The sequence below is a fragment of the Rhamphochromis longiceps genome, linkage group LG14, assembly GCF_057381845.1.
Source record: "Rhamphochromis longiceps isolate RC_006_pf linkage group LG14, R_longiceps_female_GT1.1, whole genome shotgun sequence".
NCBI classification, from domain to species: Eukaryota; Metazoa; Chordata; class Actinopteri; order Cichliformes; family Cichlidae; genus Rhamphochromis; species Rhamphochromis longiceps.
In genome coordinates, this window is record NC_140570.1 from 26064754 (window position 1) to 26085513 (window position 20760).

Here is a 20760-nt window from a genome sequence, read left to right on the forward strand (position 1 = left end):
CCTGCTTAGTATAATAGTTACAACAGCGCAATTACCAGAATGGCAACAATCCACACTGAATGCCCAAAGTGCTTCTGTGCAACAGCTCAGCATTTTTAGTAGCTGGTGATGAGGCGTTTTAGATGGCAGCATTGCTCTGTCACCTGTTGCCTGGTCCATCACTCCACCGCTCTGATCAAGACTCAAAAAGCTCCACGGAGCTTTTTAAGTCTGGATTCAGATAACCCTTTGTAACTTCAGGCAAGATCCCCAGCAGCTGAAACATACTGAGTGACTTTCGTCATACTTTAAATATTCCTCATCACTATGAGGTCAAAGCTTCCATCTAACCATTAAAATATGTCAGTAACTTCTACACGGCCTGACATATTATTTGATAGATGCATTTCATGGTTCCCACAATGTGTCCCACTGACTGATATTCTTGTTTCCTCTAGCTCAGTGGTTCTTAACCTGGGTTCGATTGAACCCTAGGGGTTTGGTGAGCCGGTCTCAGGGGTTCGGCAGAGCCTCCGCCATGACATGCATGGCTCATTTTGTGCACCAGTAAAAAAATCACATTTTATTTTTCACTAAAGAGGGGTTCAGTGAATGCACATATGAAGCTGGTGGGGTTCGGTGCCTCCAACAAGGTTAAGAACCACTGCTCTAGCTCCACCATGAGGTCAAATGTCTTAACAACTTTTACTGCAGCAGCATTATGAGTTCAAAATAATCATTTTTCTGATACTGCATTGGTTTTTGACATGCAAAAGAGTAAATTGTAGAACGCTAACACAGCTAACTCTGTCAGCGTAAAACCACACCAGGTGTGGTCGTTGAATCTTCATCTAGCACCTTGAGGCGACTGCTGTTGTAACTTGACATTAGCCTCTTTGGCTTTTTGTCTCAAGTCAGGTCGAATGAACTCTCATACCAGACTAGCCTATATTAAATTATACGTTTTTGCAACTCGAGTGACAAATTGAGTTTATGGTTTAAGTCTTGTGCCTCCTGCTCTCATGATTTACATCTTAACCTATTTAACTGACCCTTTTTTCCTATTATATTTTCTCTTTCCCCCCATCTCTTCTTATCTTCTCATCAAGTTGACCTTTCCTGTCCTCTACTTCTCTCACCCTTCTTTTCCACCACTTCTGCTTTATCTCCTCTGATTTCCTGAGGTATTGGGGATATCGTCTCACCCCTGCGAGGAGTAGCTGATCTCTCCCTTTAGACTCTGAGACTAGGATAATCCCCCCATTAGTCTGTGGCATCTCTCCCTCTGTGTGTTTCCTTTCTCTTGCCTATAAACCACACATCCACTCGTCAAACTCGGTGAGTGGATGGAGGGAGGAGAAAGGTGCTTTGAAGATCAATAAGAAAGCCCTTCATCCCTCACTCATTCCTCCCACCGGACATCTCACAGACACACAGCGCCCTTCCTCCCTTTTTTTGCTCTCTCTGCTGGCCAGTGTGCTTAGCCGAGATCCACCATAGGACGCTGACCTTCTCTGATTTGATTCCACTGTAACTTTATGGTATGATGACAGTGATCAGTCCTCACATCAGAGGCGTGCATCAATCAGGTTGGAATGTGCTTTTTGCTTTGTTGTCTAATGCGACATCTGCTGGTTACCTCTCTGTAATGCAGGCGTATTTTTTCCCGCTCAAAAGTGACCTAGTTGCATCACGGGAAGCTGGTTGCTCCTTTCAGTGCAATGAACGTCTCTCAGATAAATGCCTGTTTTATTTTGAAGTAAACCAAGTAACCGTCCAGCTCCCACTATCCTCATTATACACTTTGTTTTACTTATTACATAAATGATTAGAATAAACCTCTAACTGTGCTTCATCATCATCATCACCTTCTATCTCTTTCAATATCTTTGGGGATCGCTTCAGGGGACCCTCTGCTGTGCTTACTCATGCAAAAAGGTGGCCTCTGCATGCGGAAACTCTGTGCATGTCCTGAAAGTTAAGCGGTGTGGTTTTTATCTTCCGTTATTCATATTCAGACAGTCTGAGGCTTCCAGCAGTAAACATTTCTTTCGCACAGGTTGTGCAGCTCGCTTATTTAATAAGCGTTAAGCGTGGGGCTGTAAATCATCAACAAGACTCCACAAAGCCTGCACTGTGGCGGGATGCTGCAGGCCCGCCCATATTCATGCGCAATAACTGCGCAGCAGCGCTGATCCTGAGAGTGGCGCTGCTCTAAAGACATTCGGGTGGTCCTATGATGTGAAGATCTGTGGTCTGTATTTTTTCTTTCTTTTTACAAACAAGCACGTTTTTTTTGTGAAAGAAAGCAACACATCCCACATTTAGGCTGCACAAAAGGGGACTCTGATGTTTCCTTTTTGTGGATTTTAGGAAAGTGAGCGCTTTTTCCGGGGGAGTCAAACCGAGTTATTTTTTTTCTCGATAAAGAGGAAATGCTACACTCTGGGGGACGCATGATGTGAAATAAGTAATGCAGCCAAAGAGGTCTCCCCCAATAAATGCTTAGCCCTTTAACCCAGAACGCGATCGCCGCCGGTGAGAGGCTCATGTTGCCTCCCAGGTGTTTTTACGCGCAGCCTCTGCACGCTAGTGAAGAAGAGAAAGCATAACGGGGCCACAGACGGAGGATGGTGGCGGAGATGGCCAGCTGCGGTGCGGCTTGCCACCTCGAGGATGGGTAAGTTGTTACTAGATCAGTGGAAAGCGTTGCTGTGCGCGATCCGCGGCGGTTTGTGTTTTTCAATTGTGAACAGTTTTGGGCGAATCGGCGTGGATGCAGAGCTAAAAATCTCGCCTCTCGTCCCCCACGCACAGGAAGTGGGAGTCATTGTCGCTGTAGTCTTTTCGGGGCTCATCTGCTCGTGCATTTCATGAAACAATAACAACAACAATATATGTCTGCCTAGTTTTCGCTTCCTCGTTGCAAACACGGTCTGTTTAAAATCTCTTTGTTGGTGTCTGTGCGCTCGCGCCGCTCTGTTGTTAAACATTGTGTGTGACAACAACGTATCACCGAGCGAGTTGGTAGCGCGTGCCAAAGCTGAAGCTGTAAAGCAAAGCTTATGCAACAGTTTAGTTCAATTAAAAACACACAATAAACATCGGTTTTCGTTCACGTTAATGCACAGCCTCACATTAAAGTGCAGCGCAGAGCGAAACACGACAGTGCCCACGCGGCTTGGTGATGCTTTGAGATATTATTCGGCGGGTTTTAACCGACTGTACTCTTCTAATTCATACAGTTGTCTTTAGTGATTCTGTTATATTCACCATCAGTTCATCCGTGAGCCACAGACAGGTGAAGTGATACTGATGACTCATTGTCATCGGAGCTACTGAGTTACTCGCACGGCATCACGCCCCACCTGGCAGGAAAAGTCCCCAAACACATGATCAGATGCCAAAAGACCTTAAAGATCTATGAATCTGTTAAATGTGATAGAAATTATTCCAACTCCAGCTTTGTTTGTGAGGCTATAGCAGGAAAAGGCCAACTTTCACTTTATGATTTGATTAGAGATTTCTAACTTGCTGTAAATGCAATAAAAGCAGTAAAGTCTGGACAATAAATGACCGGGACAAAGGGCGGCTCTTTTGTTCCACTGCTGGTGCTATGTGACAGTTGTTTATCTATACACAAACGCACTCCTCTCTGTGCTGTTTGTGGGAAGCTGTTGCGACTGTGACATGATCCGGGCTTTATCTTTAAGCAGAAACAAACAGACAAACCACACAGAAGTTTGAGTTATCGAGTATGTTTTTAATTTCTAAACATGTAAGATCATAGGAGGCATGAGGACTCATACAGGAAGAGATGACTACTATTACCATGGCAATGACCCCAGTGGTGTTGTTGTGAGACTGTATGGCAGAGGCGCTGATGAGATGACCTTGCAGAGAGAAAGAGAGAGAGGAAAAAAGTTCAGCTTCCTGGACAGATGTTTAAAAACAAAGGAAAGCCTCAGCTCCTTATCAGGCGAAACAGCCGCCAAGCAAAAGAAATAAAGTATCACTTCTTGATCTTTGGTAATAATCCAGGCTTCCTGATTCATTTGCTTCATTTGGATATAATTGCAGCAGAGCGAGAGTGAGACAGGAAAAAACAAAGGCTGACCTATTTTTTCTTTTAACACATGCTGGTGGTGAACTCGTTCTTCTTGTGGGGTTGGCTTTCTTTTTTTTTTTTACCCTTGAACAGGCGTGTTTCGTCTTGCTCTGACTGCATCAACAGGTTGCTCCAGTCTTCACACAGCATATACGAACACTTGGACAGCGTTCGTGTCTGGCTTTGTTTACAATGAACCGGCTGGTGTTTACAGTCAGGAAGACTGGTATCTAATATCTAAGTCTGAGTGCTGTCACTGAATATATTATTGCAGCATTAAGAAGAATATAGGAGCAGTACCATACTGCAGATGCTTGCAGTGATGTTTAGTGTGGTGCGATCTGTTTATCAGTCTTTTGTTTATATTTGATAAAACTTGTCATGTGCATAAAAATGTGTAGGACAAAGTAACAAAGTGCTTAAAGTCAATAATTAGCGAGCTAACATTGTATGATTATAATATTACACAATGGCCCTGAAAATAGACAGCCATATTTACGCTCTGCTTGATGCTGTCTTATGATAAAGCCATAAATGAAAAGAGTCTAACCTGAGTTGTTGAATGGGAAACAGACCCAGCCTGTATGTTTCCTCAGCTCTTTCCTTTGCTATCAACACTGCTTTGAAAGCGTTTGAGAGAAGGGAGTTTCGTGAGAAAGTGTGATGCAGGCCGTTTAGCCACACACTTCCTCTTTGACTGATTTACTCAGCCGTACAGAAAAGGAGAAGTACCGGCTACTGCGTGATCCTGCAGCTGCACAATTTTTAAAAACAAAAATAAATAAAAAAGCACTTTGAATCTTACACGGCTGGAGAATTCTGTTTGATTTATATTTGTCTGAATGTTATCTCTTCTGCCTTACAGAGACGGCGATATCCCCGCACCTGAGAACAAAGGTAAACACCAGCCGGTTCATTGCTTTCCTGCCCTCTCTTTCAGCAGCTCTTCATGTTTTCATTTTCTTTGAGCTCTCAGTTGTTCTCTTGCTATTTGAAAAGTGTGCATCCTCATCTATTTATCACTTCTTGTATTTTGTTTTACTCGTCCTTTCGTTATATTTTCCCAGCTGGCTCACCTTTCTTGTTTGCTGTCCTTGTTTCCATATCATTTGCATGAAAGGCTTGAAAGCTGCTGCTTCATGATTTGAATCTCTTGTAACACCGTATGCAAAAGTTTCGCTATTACCTTGAGATCTGGTGACTGTGGAGGCCATTTCAGTACAGCGAACTCACAGTCATGTTTAATTAACCAGTGTGAGATAATTTGAGCTTTTTAATATGGAGAAAAAAGGTTCACTGTGGTCATAAAGGGATGGTCACCAACCAGGAAAATGTTACACCTGCCAGAAGTGTTGATGCCAGGCAGGATGGATCCATGCTTTCATCTTGTTTTCGCCCTACCTGACCCTGCCATCTGAATGTAACAGCAGAATGTAAGACTTATCAGACCAGGCAATGTTTGTCCAATCCTGTGTTCTAAGCTAACGGGGAGATGATGCTGCAGCCCATTTTGCATTCAGATAGCTCGAGTGTAACGAGGTGCAAAAAGCAGTGAGGCCATTCTCCTCTAACCTCTGACATCAACAGGGCATTTTCAGCCAGAGGACTGATGCTCGCTGGATATTTTCCCCTTTTTTGGATCATTCTCTGTAAACCCCAGAGATGGTTATGTGAGGAAACCCCCAGAAGATCAGCAGTTTCTGAAAAACTATTCCATGTTTAAAACCGCGTACATCACCTTTTTTCCTCGTTCTGATGCCCAGTTTGAATTTCAGCAGGTTATCCTGAACGTGTCTACGTGCCTAGATGTTTTGACTTGTTGTCAGGCGATTGGCTGATTGTGGTTACAAGCGATTCAACAGGTGTACTTAAAAATTGGCCAGCGAGTGTATGTTACCATTCTGATATCAGGTACACTGTAAATCGATATCAGTCTGATCCTGACTCGAAGCTGGATTGGATATCACATTTCCAGTGTTTGGTAGTTTAGTCTTATTTAAAGTAGGAGAAATGTATATTTAGATTCACTAAACATCTACAGTCTTTCAAATAATATTTCCAAAACATGAATTCCAGTATGGATCTGACAAAGCTGACTTATTTTGATAGCTTTAAATCTACTGGTGGAGTAATGAGTCAGTTAATAAGTCACAAAAAGAACCCATTAACCTCTTTCTGTTTTTTTTCCTGTATTATGGTTTTCAGCCAGCAGATGGCAGCTAACACCTTTCAATACTAACCAAATCCTTGAGGTTGCACACAGCCTCTAGCACTCTCTGCATATTTGTGATTGCATCTGCATGTGTGCATCTGTGCGGGCACTTGCTCTCCACCTTATTTGTCAGCCTGATGAAGGGAAGCAGCCATGCCCAAACGACAAATAAGAGGGATGCCCGCTGGCTCAGCTGTGAGACAGCAGCAGCAGCAACAGCTGCAGTGAATGAGATGGGCCATAGGAGGCATATGAGGACAAGGGAGAGAGGCATGGAGAAGAAAGTGCAGGGAGAGGTGAGGCAGACAGATTGAGCAAAGTGAGACAGAAAGATTGATGAGGGAGGCGCTGTGAGCGGAGCTGCAAAGACAGCATCTGCTTGTTAGTCTAAGATAAAACTCTCTGGGCCAGATGAGGAGGGGCTCCATCCATTAGCCAGCCTGGCGCTCGGCCACATGGCCCGGTCCACGGACAGTCAGTGCTGCTGGGAAGAGAGAAGCAGCAGCAGTTCCTCTGGACCCCATCTACGTAAATGTGCCAGAATGTTAATGCATTGCACTTATCACAGGCTTGTTCACGGGGTGCTGCGGTTCAGCTGCCGTGAATGACGCATCTATAAAAAACTGCTGGTGTACTTCAGCCCTGCTCAGGGCTTTTTGGTGACTAATATGAATTAGAACCACACACTGCACGAACCTAGAAGTAAACTAAAACTGGAGGTTTCTCACTGGGGCTGCACCTGTTCTAATCCTGTACTTATTTTTGTGATGCATCACATGCTTCACTCTAGTTTTTTTTTTTTTTTTTTTTCTGACTTTTAAACCATGTGAGTGTTGAGCGCTTGAGGCTTACTTTCTCTTAAATAGGTGTTTTTCTTTGTGGGGGAAGTAGAAGAAGAAACTGTCTGAATAATTTAGCTTTCCCTCGATTTACATACTATTGGTTGTTTCTATTTTTACTGCAGGATTATGGTTGCTTTTCTGGTAAAACAACAGCAGCTTTTTTCTCTCTGACAGCTGTCAGGGTCCTGGGCAGTATGACTAAAGAGGGGGTTGATTATCAAACCATTTAAAGTATTCTAGTTTCCGTAGTAGTGATGATGCCATAATGACAATCACAATGACATATGTGTAGTAGTGAGTAATAAAATTGGGGGAAATAAATGTTTTTGGATTTTCTCACATTTTGAAATTATTGCATCAGATTTTTCTAAATAACCAGCAGCTGTCTCAACGTTTTCACTAATCTGTTTACAGATAATCTGGCAGAAAATGACAGCAGCGGTTCAGGTAAGCACAAATATCGCACTGTGCAAAAGTCTTGAGCCACCCCTCATTTCTTTATATTTTGTTTACAAAATTGGAAATGGGTTCAGCAATTTATTGCAACGTTCAAGCACACATGGAAATACTACATTTGAGGCAAAAATAGAGTTGAAAGTCAGTATTTGGGATGACCAGCTTTATTCTTCAACACAGCCTGAACTCTCTGACCCAGCTTTCTTGTAATTCCTTCAAGTAGTGTTCAGAAATATTTCTTCACGCTTCTCGAAGAACATCCAAAGCTCTTCTTTGGCTCTGGGGGGGCCAGTCCATGACTGATGCTGGTTTCACTCTGTGTTTTTCTATCCAGGTTTGCTTTTACTACATTGGCATGTATATGTTTCATTGTCAAGCTGTGCCCCCAGACTCTTTCCAGATGGCATAGCATGGTGGATCAAAGTCTGATGATACTTTTCTGCTTTTGTAATTCCATCAATTTTGGCAAAAATCCCCTATGACAGCATCTCTTCTGTTCACATGATGATTTGAACCAAATCTTTCAAATTTTGTTGCCTCTATTGCCCTTGCAGTTCTTGTGTAATTTAGCACACCCCAAGTTTTTCTTCCTGTTTCCCCTTTCTTAAGTATTTTTTCTTATTTCTTAAGGACGTGAATTTCAGATACAGTTAATCCGCTATAGATGGTTTTCTAGCTCTGCCACTTCTTTTGGCCAGTTTCCTCATATTTGTTTTTAAGTACGTCATGATGAAATATGTCAAATCTTTGGCTAATAGCTCTTTGAGAATCACCTTGCTGGTGCAAAATACTGTTGTATGTCTGCTGAACTGTGTAAACATTTGTTTTGTAGATTCACCTAAAGGGATGGTACAACATTGTGGCTGCCTGCTAGTGACAAAGGTCCTAAATATACAATTTAAAAATTGGTTGTAGCAAACAAAAACATTCTTCTGAAAATAAAGTTACAAAACTAGAGTGAAAATTAGGTCTTTTAGATCTTTGATAGACTTTCAGGAAGCCAGGAGAACCGTCGCCATAGTCCACTTTAAAAAGACTAGACCGCATGGCTCCCTGGAAGCAATATAAAAAGAAATAAGTGGTGCTCAAGCCTTTTTTCACAGCACTGTATGTTTAGCCAGCTGTGGCATGAATCTCTTTTATTTTTTATTAAAGATAAATTCTTTTAACACATACTCTGCACATCGATTTGTTGAACAGAAAACACAGGAACATCCACTGACGAGAGCTCAGAGGACGAAGACAACAATTCAGAGGAGGATGAGGCTTATGGTGAGAGCCACATTTTCATAACTTGATGGAATAATTTTTCTTTTTGGAAAGGACAATGAGAAAAATCACACTCTTGTTTTCCTTGGTAATATGAATATCCAGACAGCAAGTGTCACCTTTGCTTTGGATAGATTTAAACACCTTTTCTTTATTCTTCCAGCTCCTCTAAAACTCGTTAAGCGACACGTTGTTTAATCTGAATAAAACTGTTGCTAAGATGACACTCTGGGGCAGTGACGTACTGAAGTTTTGTCATCAGGTGGGGGGAAAAACCCAAGATAAATTGTTATAATTAGTGAGTTTCACAGGTGCTGTGGGCAGAGTTGGTTTTGACCTTTCCCTGCTTCTGCCCTTTGTGCTAAGTTAACGAGCTGCTAGTGGTATCTTTTATATTAGGCGTTGTTTATAAAGTGCCGATTTTTCTCAAAGATGTCCCAGGAAATGAATGCATGCTGCAAAAAGTTGAACTATTTCCATTAATATTCCTGCTTCTTCTTTTCCTTGTCATTTAATCTTTCAACAGGAGGCACTGAGAGGGATGGAGAAGAGGAAGGTAAGATCTGTTTGACTCACCAGAGTCACTACTTCATGGCTCCTCGTGTTGCCGCTGATTAAATGAATGAGTTTAAAGTCAACAGAAGTGCCTGTTTGATGTGTTGCATTTTGGTTTCAAGAGTTTTCTATAAATCCTTCAATTTGCTTTGTTTCCTATCCAGAGAATGAAGAAGCCCATGCAGGAGACTCTATAAACAGTAAGACACACCAGGAAATAAACTCTTATTTTGCTTGTTTGTGTACATGTAGATGTTCGTGCCTGCTTGTAGGAGCTGCCTAAACCTTAGCGATGACTCAGTAGTCTATGGTCACAACTGTGTTTTACTGGCAGTAGTACTACATAATTATGTCACAAATATCAGATTCAGCTGGCTTTTTAATTAAGGAATCAAAACTAAAATGTAACTGAACACACTCCACCCTCTCGCAAACATCCACACACTCGCGTACACACACACACACACACACACACCCTGGGACTGGCTGCAAAATTTGTTTGTGGGATATCTCAGAGGCTTAAAATTGGATTTCAGCCTGTAAGATTCTCATGTGATAGTTGCTGATCAGAATCCATTTACCTCACAGAGGCAGGTGCTGGACCTGAAGCAGGGGTGTTAAATGGGAAAGGTAAGCCCATGCCAAGTAATGCGCTACGCTGCACTCATGATAGTGTTGCCCGGCTCATGAATAACCTCTCGTTTGTTGCCATGTGTGCTGACAGATGAGAGGCCCTTCAAGTCATGCTGTGAAAAATGCAAAGCCGTCCAACAGGTGAGCTCAGAAACCAGGTGCTATCTGACAAAATGCGATTTTACAGCTACCGTTTAACTTCGTCTGACCCTTAATTCTGTCTTCATCACAGGGTTACACCCTGAACAAAGTTCAACACAGCCAGGCTTTCTGTGCGTTAGCTGGCTCGACAAAACCTGAAACCCCTGTTAGAGATAACGGGTGTCAAGGCGGCAGTTATCAGATTAAGCTTCAGGCCTGAAAAAAGGATTGTTTCACGGGTCATATCACTCTTTTACACACAAAATTACCCCAGGAGTGCAGCCCACTCCAATCAGAAATATTATCAGATGATGTAAAACACTGTAAACACTGTTGAAAATAAGACAAAGATTAAAGCTGCAGAGAATCCTTAATCTTGGGATTTATCACACATCCCTGAAAACGCTCCCTGTGCTGTTTCTTTCTAAGGTGACGGCTACACATTAGACCTCTGAAACTTAAAGCTTATTGTTCCAAAGCCTAATAATGGAGACGTGGAGATGGCTTTAGTTTGTCAGCAGATCAAAGTGAAATTAGTTTTATCGATCGAATGTGTTTTCTCTGTTTTAGTAGCTACGTTAAAACATTTTCTTCATCACCAAACTAACACATGCACATTCCTGTGGCAATGAGACACACGGTTTGTACTTTATTCAGTAGTTTTTAAATCATTCTGTGAGAAGAGAAGAATCAGTCTAAACTTGGCACTTTCAGCTGATTTTAAACCCAAACTCTGAACATAACCTGCTGCTGACCAGGTTATATTTGGCATAATATAATACGGTGTTTTAGCTGGGAAAAAAAAAACACTTTTATGACACAGAAAACTCTGATTTTAAGCTTGAGACGGCTTGCTAAGCCATTAATCTTGCTTTGTAGCACACTCTTTTACCTGTTTCTGTCCTTACTGTGTGCTTTGCTGTTGTTTGCTTTTCACAGAGCCATGGCAGTGAGCTCGTTACCCCGAAGAGACTGTCCAAGGGGCGGTTGCAGTAAGTGGAACATTGTCTCCATGCATCATGCTCACGTTTATTTTGTTCAGCTCTGATAGCTCAGCATCACTGACTCTGTGTTTGTGTCTTTCAGGGTGCAGCTAGAAGAAGAGGGCACATATGAGTGTTCGGTCACTGGTCTGGTTTTTGAAGCGTCCGAGCGCGTTCTTGTGCGGTACTCTGTCTTATCCTGGTCCAAGTTTGGCGCCTTTCTACATGACTCCTGGAAGTTTGCTGGACCCATCTTCAATGTGGACACAGTCAATAAGGACGCGTCTGTCCTCAAGTCCATCCAGTTCCCACACTCCATCTGCCTTGCTCGTAAGCTCGTAGGGCATTCACCCAGCACATTTACGCTGTGTGAATGAAGCAAGAGTTCTGACTCGGTACAACAATAACTACTCAGTTTAAATGTGAAATGTTGTTTTTCTGTCTTATATCACAGATACTGACAATGACATGACATTCAGTGTCCTGCACATAAAGGGCAACCGTCCAGTCATCGAGCCTACAGTGGATCACTCAGGGAGCCACGTTAAGTGGAATGTGACGTCCCTATCGCCCGTTGGTCCCATCATTCAGACGAGCCAGGCTGTAGAGCATCATGGGGTGGTTCTGGTCTACAAGCAGCTCACCACTGACAACAACAGCTACAGCTTCCACGTTTATCTGGGCACAAACAGTGCGTCTGACATCAAGGTAAGTGGTGTTTTTTTAGAAAGATCTCCAACCAGCTCTGTTTTGGTTGTCAGTAGACTTGCGGTGTATTTCCAAACCTGACATATGGTTTTGGAAATTTGGTCAAATTTAACCAAACCCTCCTCGGGTTTCAGGATCCTGTTTTCTTTCTCTATCTCTGTCTTCATTTCCACAACATCCAGTTAGAGCACACTTCTTTGAAACGGGCATTGGCAATTGTTAGTGACACGATTTAAAAAAAGTGCCTTGTTTATTTTCATTCTTAAAAGTGTAACTGGGATTCAGCACTTCTTTCCCCTCCCAGTATCTGTTTCTGTTCCATAACGAAATACTGCAGTTACCTTGCACTAACGCAGCATGCACATGGTTACACAAGGTTATTTTCTGATCATGCCTGACCACAAACACACATGTTTAACAAATGCACATGCTAAACCCAGACGACTGAGGACAGTAATCAGTTTCACATTTATAGAAAATGCATATGTATGTGTGTGTATAGATATAAAACCGTTAACTGCCCACTTTTAGAAGAACACGACCGGCCAACGCTTTGACCGACTTCTCATGATGTTTCTCTTAAAGTGAAAAGTAAATTCTGTGTTTCAATTGAGGAATTTTTCTTTACATTGAGTAGAGTTCAAAAATAAAACTGCAGCAAAAATACCTTCGTTGCAGGAGCAGCACACAGAAATATTCCATTCATGAGACCATCAAAAGTCTCCTTGTGTTTTTCAGTCACGGCCAATTCTTTCTGGACGAAACTCCAGAAAAATACCTCACCATTGAAATTTTGTAGAAATTTGTTCGAAATGTAGCTTCCACTTTTTGTTAATTAGTCGAACTGCCAACAGCTTCAATGGTGCAGATTTCCAGGATTTTGTATTTCAGCTACAATTTGTGCTACCGGCCTTAGTAAACCAACTGTCATTTAGTTATTTACAGTGAAGCGCAGGGTTTGTGCAGGGAAATGATTCGAGTATTCATCTTCTTAAAACAAAGAGTCATATCAAAATAAAAGAAAAATGTCAGTGGCCAAAATAGTGTTTGCGTTACTGTAAGTGTACCGTGTAAATATGACAGCTACATGACATTAAAGCTGTAAAGCTGTTGGTGTTTTTCTTTTTTTTTTTTAAAAACTTGAACTACTGAACTCACTCAGGAAGTGTTTGTGGTTTTGTGAGCATGTGTGTTTGTTTTTGAGGATGTTGCTGGTGAATAGTCATTCATTTATTATAACCTAAAAAAAGGGCTATTTCTAAAAATGCATTGATTATTTTTTCCCCGTATGATGTCTTTTTTTCCATTGCTGCTGTTTTCCCGTCGCTCTGTCCTACCGTCATTCACCGTGAACTCTGAGTCCTTATGAGACGCCCTCAGTTTAGTAACTTCTCTGTCATCGTTGCCTACAAACTGAACTCCAGCTATGTTTTTTTTAAACTAGGATATAAAGAATCAGGTGCGGGGCTACAAGACTCGCTACATTGAAATAGTAAAGCCTCCCACGTGCAAGCTGGACGAGGGAACGTATCGTCTCCTGAGCGAGCCGGAGGGAGACATCAAACCTCAGGTGTGTGTCTCTCAACAAATCTGCAATTTACGTGGATCAAAAAGCAAAAACCTTACACGTCTTAAATTTGGGCTTTCAATGTGATCTCCTTGTGCACCTCAGGGCGGCTTCCAGCACTGCTGCTATTTTTGATTGCTCAGTGTTAGTCCCATTCTGTCCACATTCAGCCAGCAAGGCAAGCTGGATCTTCTTCTCCTTGGTGCAAAAATGGTGACTCTAATACGAAATATTATTTTTTGGAGAAGAAGACTTCATCAAATGTTCTCCCTCAGATACTTGAGGAGATTAGAGTAGCATTAGAGTCTGCAATGACAAATTTACAACAAACAACCTGATGAATATCTGGGTGGCTAAAAGAAAGACAAACATGTTCCTTTCCTGTGGATTCTTTAACTAGAAAATGCTACTTGGTCTGTTGGCCATAGCTGGAAAGCCAGCTTTCATTATCTTTGCTAATCCACGACGGGAAAGTCTCGCCAGGTTGACAGTGAAGTTTGATGTCTGCACAAGACACATTGGTTAGAACTGGACTTCCACAGAAAGATCTAAAAATAGCAGGAGAGCTAGAAGTAGTTCAGACTCGTCCAAAGGTGCTTTTTGATTTGATCTCATTTATAAGATTTTGCTTTTGTATTTCACTGACTACACAGCTAAGTTGTGTCTGTGTGTCTCTGTACAGGAACTGAAATTCACCCTTGCAGTCACTAAGATGAAGGGCTACTTTGAGGCTTTCTTTGAGCAGCACCCTCCATTTAAATTGTCTCTCATAGAGATTAACACTGAGGAGACTGTATGGTCTGCTACCATCAGAGAAGGTACCGGTGCATGAGTCTTACTTTGGAGACACTTTTGTCTTTTGGAAGTTTGTGTTTATGTTGACCGAAAACCGAATAAACCAAAAAGGATTCACTGGTCCACGTCCATCTTTTGCTCTTCCCTTAGGTGACTGTGTGGATAACACTGAGAAGAAGCCGCGGAAAAGGACAAACAGTATGCTGGCTCTTTCACTTTTTTGTAATCCGATTAGACTTTAGCACGTTTTTAGCTTGAAAACATTAACTGATGTTATATCTGTCTCTGAAATAGGCAGACAGAGAAGCAGCAGCCCCTCAGAAGACGAACTAGCCTTTAAAAGAACTCGAATGCAAGACGAGCCAGGTATCTTTAAGTGTCTGACTGTGATTTCAGCAAAACTTCATGAACAACTTTATGGCCAAGTCAACAGTTCACACCTGAACTATTCCAGATATGCCTAAAATCTTACTAAAAACAAATACCCATGTGTTTATGTGCATCTTTCTCCAGATGGAGTGAAAACAGCGGCCACTCAGGGCCAGGACATGTCAGAGAAGCAGCTGCTACAGGTGGCCAAGCGGCTCGGGAAGGAGTGGAAACAGGTGGCTATCTTTCTAGATGTTACCTCCAAGGAGCTGGATAATATCCAGACAGCAGAGACAGATGTGACCATGCAGAAGTTGAAGATGCTGTTGATGTGGAAGAACAGGAATTCGGGAGAAGCCACGGCTAGGAATCTTTTGGAAAGTGTGAAGGAGCTGGATGACTTGCCAAATGAGGTTCATCAGACATTACAAGGTACAACACTGCAAACCTAAACAATTTAAGATGGTGATGAATGCTCGTGAAGAGCAGGCATGTAAAAGTCAACCAATCAAATTGTTGTTAGATGGAAAATCAAACTGATCAACCTACAGAGGGCTGAATTCAGGGACACCCCAAAAATCAAAGTAAAAAAATAATCCAGCAGACTAGTCTGTGTTACCAAAATTTTATTGCAGGAAGTAGTTTGTATGACCCACACATGCTTGGTATCCTGAGGGATCTTTTCCCATATCTGGACTAGGGCATCACTGAACACCTGAGAGGTGCTCGATTGGATTTAGTCAGGCAGCGAGTCAGGGGTATAAATGCATTCACCTACATAGCCTCTCCACGTGTGATCGGGCAGCAGGAGGAAGCCAGTACCCACTGCACAAGTCTAGGGTGTGACAATACGATTCAAGGAATTCATCCTGATATCTAACTGCAGTCATTGTGCCGTTGCCTAACCTGCAGAGGTTCGTGCGTCTCTCAGACCATCACTGACCCACCACCAAACCGGTTAACGGGTAACTGAACGACGTTAAAAGCAGCATAACCTTCTCCGCGGCTTCTCCAGCCTCTCTCACACGTGCTCAGGGTAAGCTTGCTAAATAAGAGTCTCCTGGAATCTCCTCCATGCTCTTGAGACTCTGCCGGTCAATCGCAAAGGCACGTATTGACCTGCTGGGTCCAGGTATGGCCAACTGCTACCAGCGGTGACACTGACCCTAGCTGAGGAGGGAAAAAATGCGAGTGTCCTCAACCTGTAAAACATTCCTGTTTTATGGGTTGTCTCATTGTTCCTCCTCTTGCAACACCTGTTGTTTATTTCATTAACACCAAAGCAGCTGAAACCGATTAACAACACCCTCTGCTGATTAACTGACCAGGACAAAATCCCAGAACTTTAACTGACTTGATGCTTTGCTCAGATTAAAAAGTGTTCCTTTTCATATTTTAGAGCAGTGTATACAAATAGCCATCTGCACAGGCTCATGTAGAATCTGTACAAAAGGGACAAGCCTTTTGTTATCAGTATGCATAAGCTGGTAATGTTTGAGCAAGCTTCGGTTACATGCAGATAAACAGTCCTTTCCACGGAGCACAAAAGATGGATGCCATTTGAGAAAATGCATCAGATAACCATCAGCTATGGTCTGCTGATGATTTATCTTGTTTTTCTGCATTAGTCAAACAAATATTAGCTGGTGGAAAGGAAAATCTTAGTCCAGATATCCCCTGGATACACCAAAAGCCCAGAAAAATACAGTACTAGTGAGATGACATATTTTATTTGATGTATTTTTGTAGGCTAACCCTGGGACTGAGGACCACACCTGGTTCCCTTTGAAAACAAACAAACAAAAAAAACAGTGGGACTTTTCCACTTCGTGGATAATTGCAAAACAAAACTGGGAAATAAAAGGTTATGACTGTACATGTTTCATTCAGCAAGACAATCTTGACCAATTCTTGTACTTTTATGTGTTTTGGGTTTTTTCTTTTAGTATATTTTTACTTTTTAATAGGTGTAAATAATTAAAATCTTTTACCAAATGAGGCTCGCAAGTTTGCGATTCTTGGAGAAAAGTAAAATCCTAACATCGGAGTTTATAACTTAGGCATGTTCAGTGTGATGACGTGAATGTCTGAAGGATCATGAAACCGCTTGTTAACGAACAACTTTTACTCTAAAACAAACTGTAAAAAATACTCCAAGCTTCTGTTAGTCACTGACTTTATTTCAGGCATCTAACCAAAAAACTGTTCTAAAACCCATCACGGTTAGGACAGGGGAACCCGAAATACAAAAGGCTCATTTCCAGGAACCGTAGAATGGGACAGGCTCCCAGAGGCCAACTCATCAGAGTAGTTGTGTTTGCGATGAGCTGAAACTTCTTGCTACTTACCTAAATAAAGTATGCATGACAATCCCACCGATTCTATGTACTGCAGTACAAATATTACTGTCTCAGCAGCTCTTTCACTCTTTAGGTGAAGAGCACTGAAAATTCAAACTCAAAGGATGGTACAGAATCTTAATTCATTATTTGTTGTTTGTTGTTTTCAGATATGATGGTTAACGAAGCGGTAAAGTGAAAGGGAAAATGAAAATGAATTCCATTACTCTTGGATATCATCGGCGGGAAGAAACGATCTCAGGAACACAACAGAGCAGAGTTAACGTCTCCCTTCAGTTTGCATTTCTCTTTGAATATTTTCTAGATATGAAACTGATTTGTTTATAGTTCTGCATTTCATAAAAAGGAATCATTTCCTTTTGTTTCCCTTCTTTAGGTCAGCTGTAGTTTTCTTGGGTTCTGTGGTGAGTACAGAACCAACTGTGCTGTATCTAAGGATACAGAAATAAATTAGCTTACCTTTATATTTAAGCAGGTAAAAAAAATGACCAGTAGAGGCGTAGAGGTCATTGAGATGTTTAGTAGCTAATTATGTAGCCAGTAACAGATGTAAATGTTTGGTGCTGCAGTGTTGAAACTGCAAAGACATCTGGAAAAATCCATCCATTTGTGTGTGTTCTTTCACTTTTGAATGTTGGGCTTGTGGGAATTTTTATAAAACAATTAGGCATTATATCACGTGGACGTGAAAATGACTGTCCACAGAATTACAGACTGAACTATGAAACTAGTTTGTGTTTTTGTAAACTTGTCCGCACTATTTCCTGTAAATAGATTCCATTTCATTGTCACTCATGTTTTTTTAAAGCCAGTTATGTCTGTTTTTTGTCTACATGTCCTTTATTTGATGCGATAACCGTGACTCTGTAAAACAGCTGTGCACGAGGACCAGAAAATGATGCTGATTATGTTTAACTGGGAATTACGTCCTGCCCTCCGGAGGCTTGAATGCTTTTCTTTTTTTTTTTTTTTTTTCCCCCCCAAATGTGTAATCTTTATGAAAAACAAAAATGCAGCATGTTGGGATTCAGGGATAAATTTAGGTGTTTTACCTGTGTGAGTGCAGCTAAAACTAAGCAATGTATATTTTAATTCAGTTTTTTGAGGATTATTTCGCAGATCTAGACCTCAGGTACGATTAAGTACAATAAAATCAGCAGGAACATCTGTGGAAATCTTTCAGGTACCAATTGCAAATGTTTTTGTAAACATTATTTGAGAAAACCACAATGTTTCATTCAGAGAAAAGGGTTGTTTCCTTAAAAGAAAAATACCACTAACAGTCCAATTTATCCCTGTTACAAATGTGTTTGTTGTTGTTGTTTTTTCCTTTTCTTTTTAAACCATGTCAGAATCTCCAAAGACTTTTCATAAAACAAGTGAAATCACTGTTTGTTTCATCATTTTAAGGAAAGTGATCCGAATTCACACCAAAACAGAATAGTTCCTGCTTTTGATCGTGTCTCACCAAGTTTCAGCTGCTTAGTTTTTACGTAATATTATTAGAACGTTGTTCAAATAAAAGGAAACAAATCAGATCATGAAGAACTGAATACTGTGGAAAACAAAATCATCTGTTCTTTAAGGGTAGGATTCGAGCTCGAGACAAAAATCAAAGTTAAGATTGTTCAGGTGTTCCCTTCATTTACTTTTTGTATATTTTGAAACAGGCAGTAGCCTTGGCAGAAGAGATGAAATAACGAAGCGCTATTGACTGAAGGAAACAACCGAAAGTGTCTTACATGTCTCTTTTTTACTGCATTTCTTAACTTCTAACTGATGGTGAACAGTTTCAATCAAAATCACTTCAACTTTGATGCTTGATAACAAAATACTTTATTTAAATAACAATAAATAATACAACTGGAGATCAAATAAATAAATAGATGCAATAAATAAATAAATAAAATCATTATAACTCACGCCTAAGCGTAACGATAATTTGAACATTCTTCAGCACTTACTGAATGAAGATACTGGAGTTGAACCAGCTAGCTTATGCCTGAGTAAACTTCCTTCAGTGCAGACAGTTGTGCAGCAGGTACATTGTAGAACTTGGTCAGTAGTTGAAAGAGATGGTAGTGACTAATTAGGACAGCTTGTTCTGATGTGATAATAGAGATTTGATATTTGTTGTGCTATTATTTGATGAGGCTGAAGTTGAAGAGGTTGCAGGACGTTTACTTCCTGTGGTCTCCCGAGGAGATGTAGCCAATGGCTCGGTTGATAGTGATGGCTCTGATGTGGAAGCCTTTCATCATCTTATTCATCTCCAGCCGGTTGTTGTAGGACTCATTGCCCCACACTTTGGCATCCTGTTACAACAGGAGAGGATAGAGTGTGAATGCAGGACAATAAGGTCTCAGGAAAAGAAACCCCAAATACTCAAGATCAGTGATCCTAAAGACTGAAAGACAAGGTGTAAATATGGAACAAAGAATATAAAAATACCTTTGAGGGCAGGTTCTCTACGTCCAGCTGCGGAAAGCAGTTCTGTATAAACCGAGGAATATTTAGTTAGACAAGTACTTCCCAGGAGATTCAAACTATTTCACCTTGAAGTCTCGATGTCTCAATTTTAAAAAAGAAATTACAAGATAAACACACCTCTGTGAGATTCTTTGTGATTTCCACGATTGGGCTCAGAAGTCTAATTTCCTCTGGACCATTTTTGAGAGGACCTGTGAGGTAAGATGCAATCGCTTCGTGATAGTAGAGCAGGTCCTTCTTTATGTTCTTCAGACATTCAGTCTGTCAAAACAATGGGAAAACCCCGTTCAGTTTCAGCTACAATACCAACACATGCATATGAATCATAGCTTCTTTTTTATAGAATATACAGTGTGTCTGACACTGACCTCACTGAAGGAAGAATTTCTTTGTGTCACGCAACCTAAGTTCTGTGCAGGAAAACAAACAGACATTTAAAATCAGCAATGTTTACACTACAGTCATTTGAAGTTGCCCAACCAATTAAAACACAGTGAAAGCTGAACTGAAATTATGACAGCTGTCAGCTGTCCCCATAAACTGTGCTGCTTTGAGAAAAGGCTCACCTGAGTCAGAGTGGGTGCACAGGCCAGTACGGTCTCCCCAGTATTCCTCATCTCAATTTTTTCCGATTGGATACCATCACTCAAATAAATCTGTAATACACAGTAAAGAAATTATTGCTACAGAGTAGAATAATCACGGATAAACGACACAGATACCGAGAAAAAAAAGGGAGGAAAATCAAGCAAAAATCACACGCTGCTGAGATTTGTACTCACGCTGTCCAGAGCTTTTGAGATGTTCAGCAGGAGCATCTTGTAGAAGTCGGCGCACTGACCGCCGGTCCCCGGGCTCGGTGCGGGCACCGGGAGAGCTTCGGATGTGCGCCAGCTCAGGGACAGCAGCAGCACACAGCTGGCGACGTCTGCAAGGAAAGAGAGAAACAGCCGTCAACGCACGAGTCTACACGGGCATTACGACACCCAGTTTGCACGAGCACGCAACAGAGCAATTTAAATAACAGCCTATCTGACTTACATAGTTGAATGTTTGCCATAAGACTGCTGATCAGATAGGGAACTTGGTCAGAGCTTGGTAAATCAGCACTGTTTCAGTCTCCGTATGATGCTGGGGTTTATATACTTAATAGCTGGGGGGGGGGATTCCCTTAACTAAAACTAAAAGCATACATCATTATGTAATTTTTTGTATGGTTGAAAGAAAAACAAAAGATCTCTCTCTCTCTCTCTTTGATTAATAGTCTTAAATACCCAGCTCTGGGAAAAATTA

General features: G+C 41.4%; 2 protein-coding genes across 2 annotated transcripts; one reads left to right on the top strand and one right to left on the bottom strand.

Annotated features, from left to right (window-relative positions):
• Nucleotides 1–2606: 2606 nt before the first annotated feature.
• LOC146654180 (uncharacterized) lies at nt 2607–18389 on the top strand. Its single transcript, XM_085380226.1, has 17 exons — nt 2607–2659; nt 4953–4984; nt 7556–7588; nt 8798–8869; nt 9393–9422; nt 9586–9621; nt 10010–10051; nt 10146–10195; nt 11135–11187; nt 11282–11508; nt 11633–11886; nt 13331–13456; nt 14136–14271; nt 14399–14446; nt 14543–14614; nt 14762–15049; nt 17127–18389. The coding sequence occupies exons 1-17, from the start codon at nt 2610–2612 to the stop codon at nt 17153–17155; spliced, it is 1578 nt and encodes a 525-aa protein (XP_085236352.1). The 5' UTR covers nt 2607–2609; the 3' UTR covers nt 17156–18389.
• Nucleotides 18390–18621: 232 nt separating this feature from the next.
• il12a (interleukin 12a) lies at nt 18622–20527 on the bottom strand. The gene is made up of 7 exons (XM_085429292.1): nt 20509–20527; nt 20250–20395; nt 20034–20123; nt 19836–19877; nt 19585–19728; nt 19429–19470; nt 18622–19292 (listed from the first exon to the last, which is right to left on the bottom strand). Exons 1-7 carry the CDS (start codon nt 20525–20527, stop codon nt 19158–19160), a joined length of 618 nt encoding a protein of 205 aa, XP_085285418.1. The 3' UTR covers nt 18622–19157.
• Between the last annotated feature and the right edge of the window lie 233 nt (nt 20528–20760).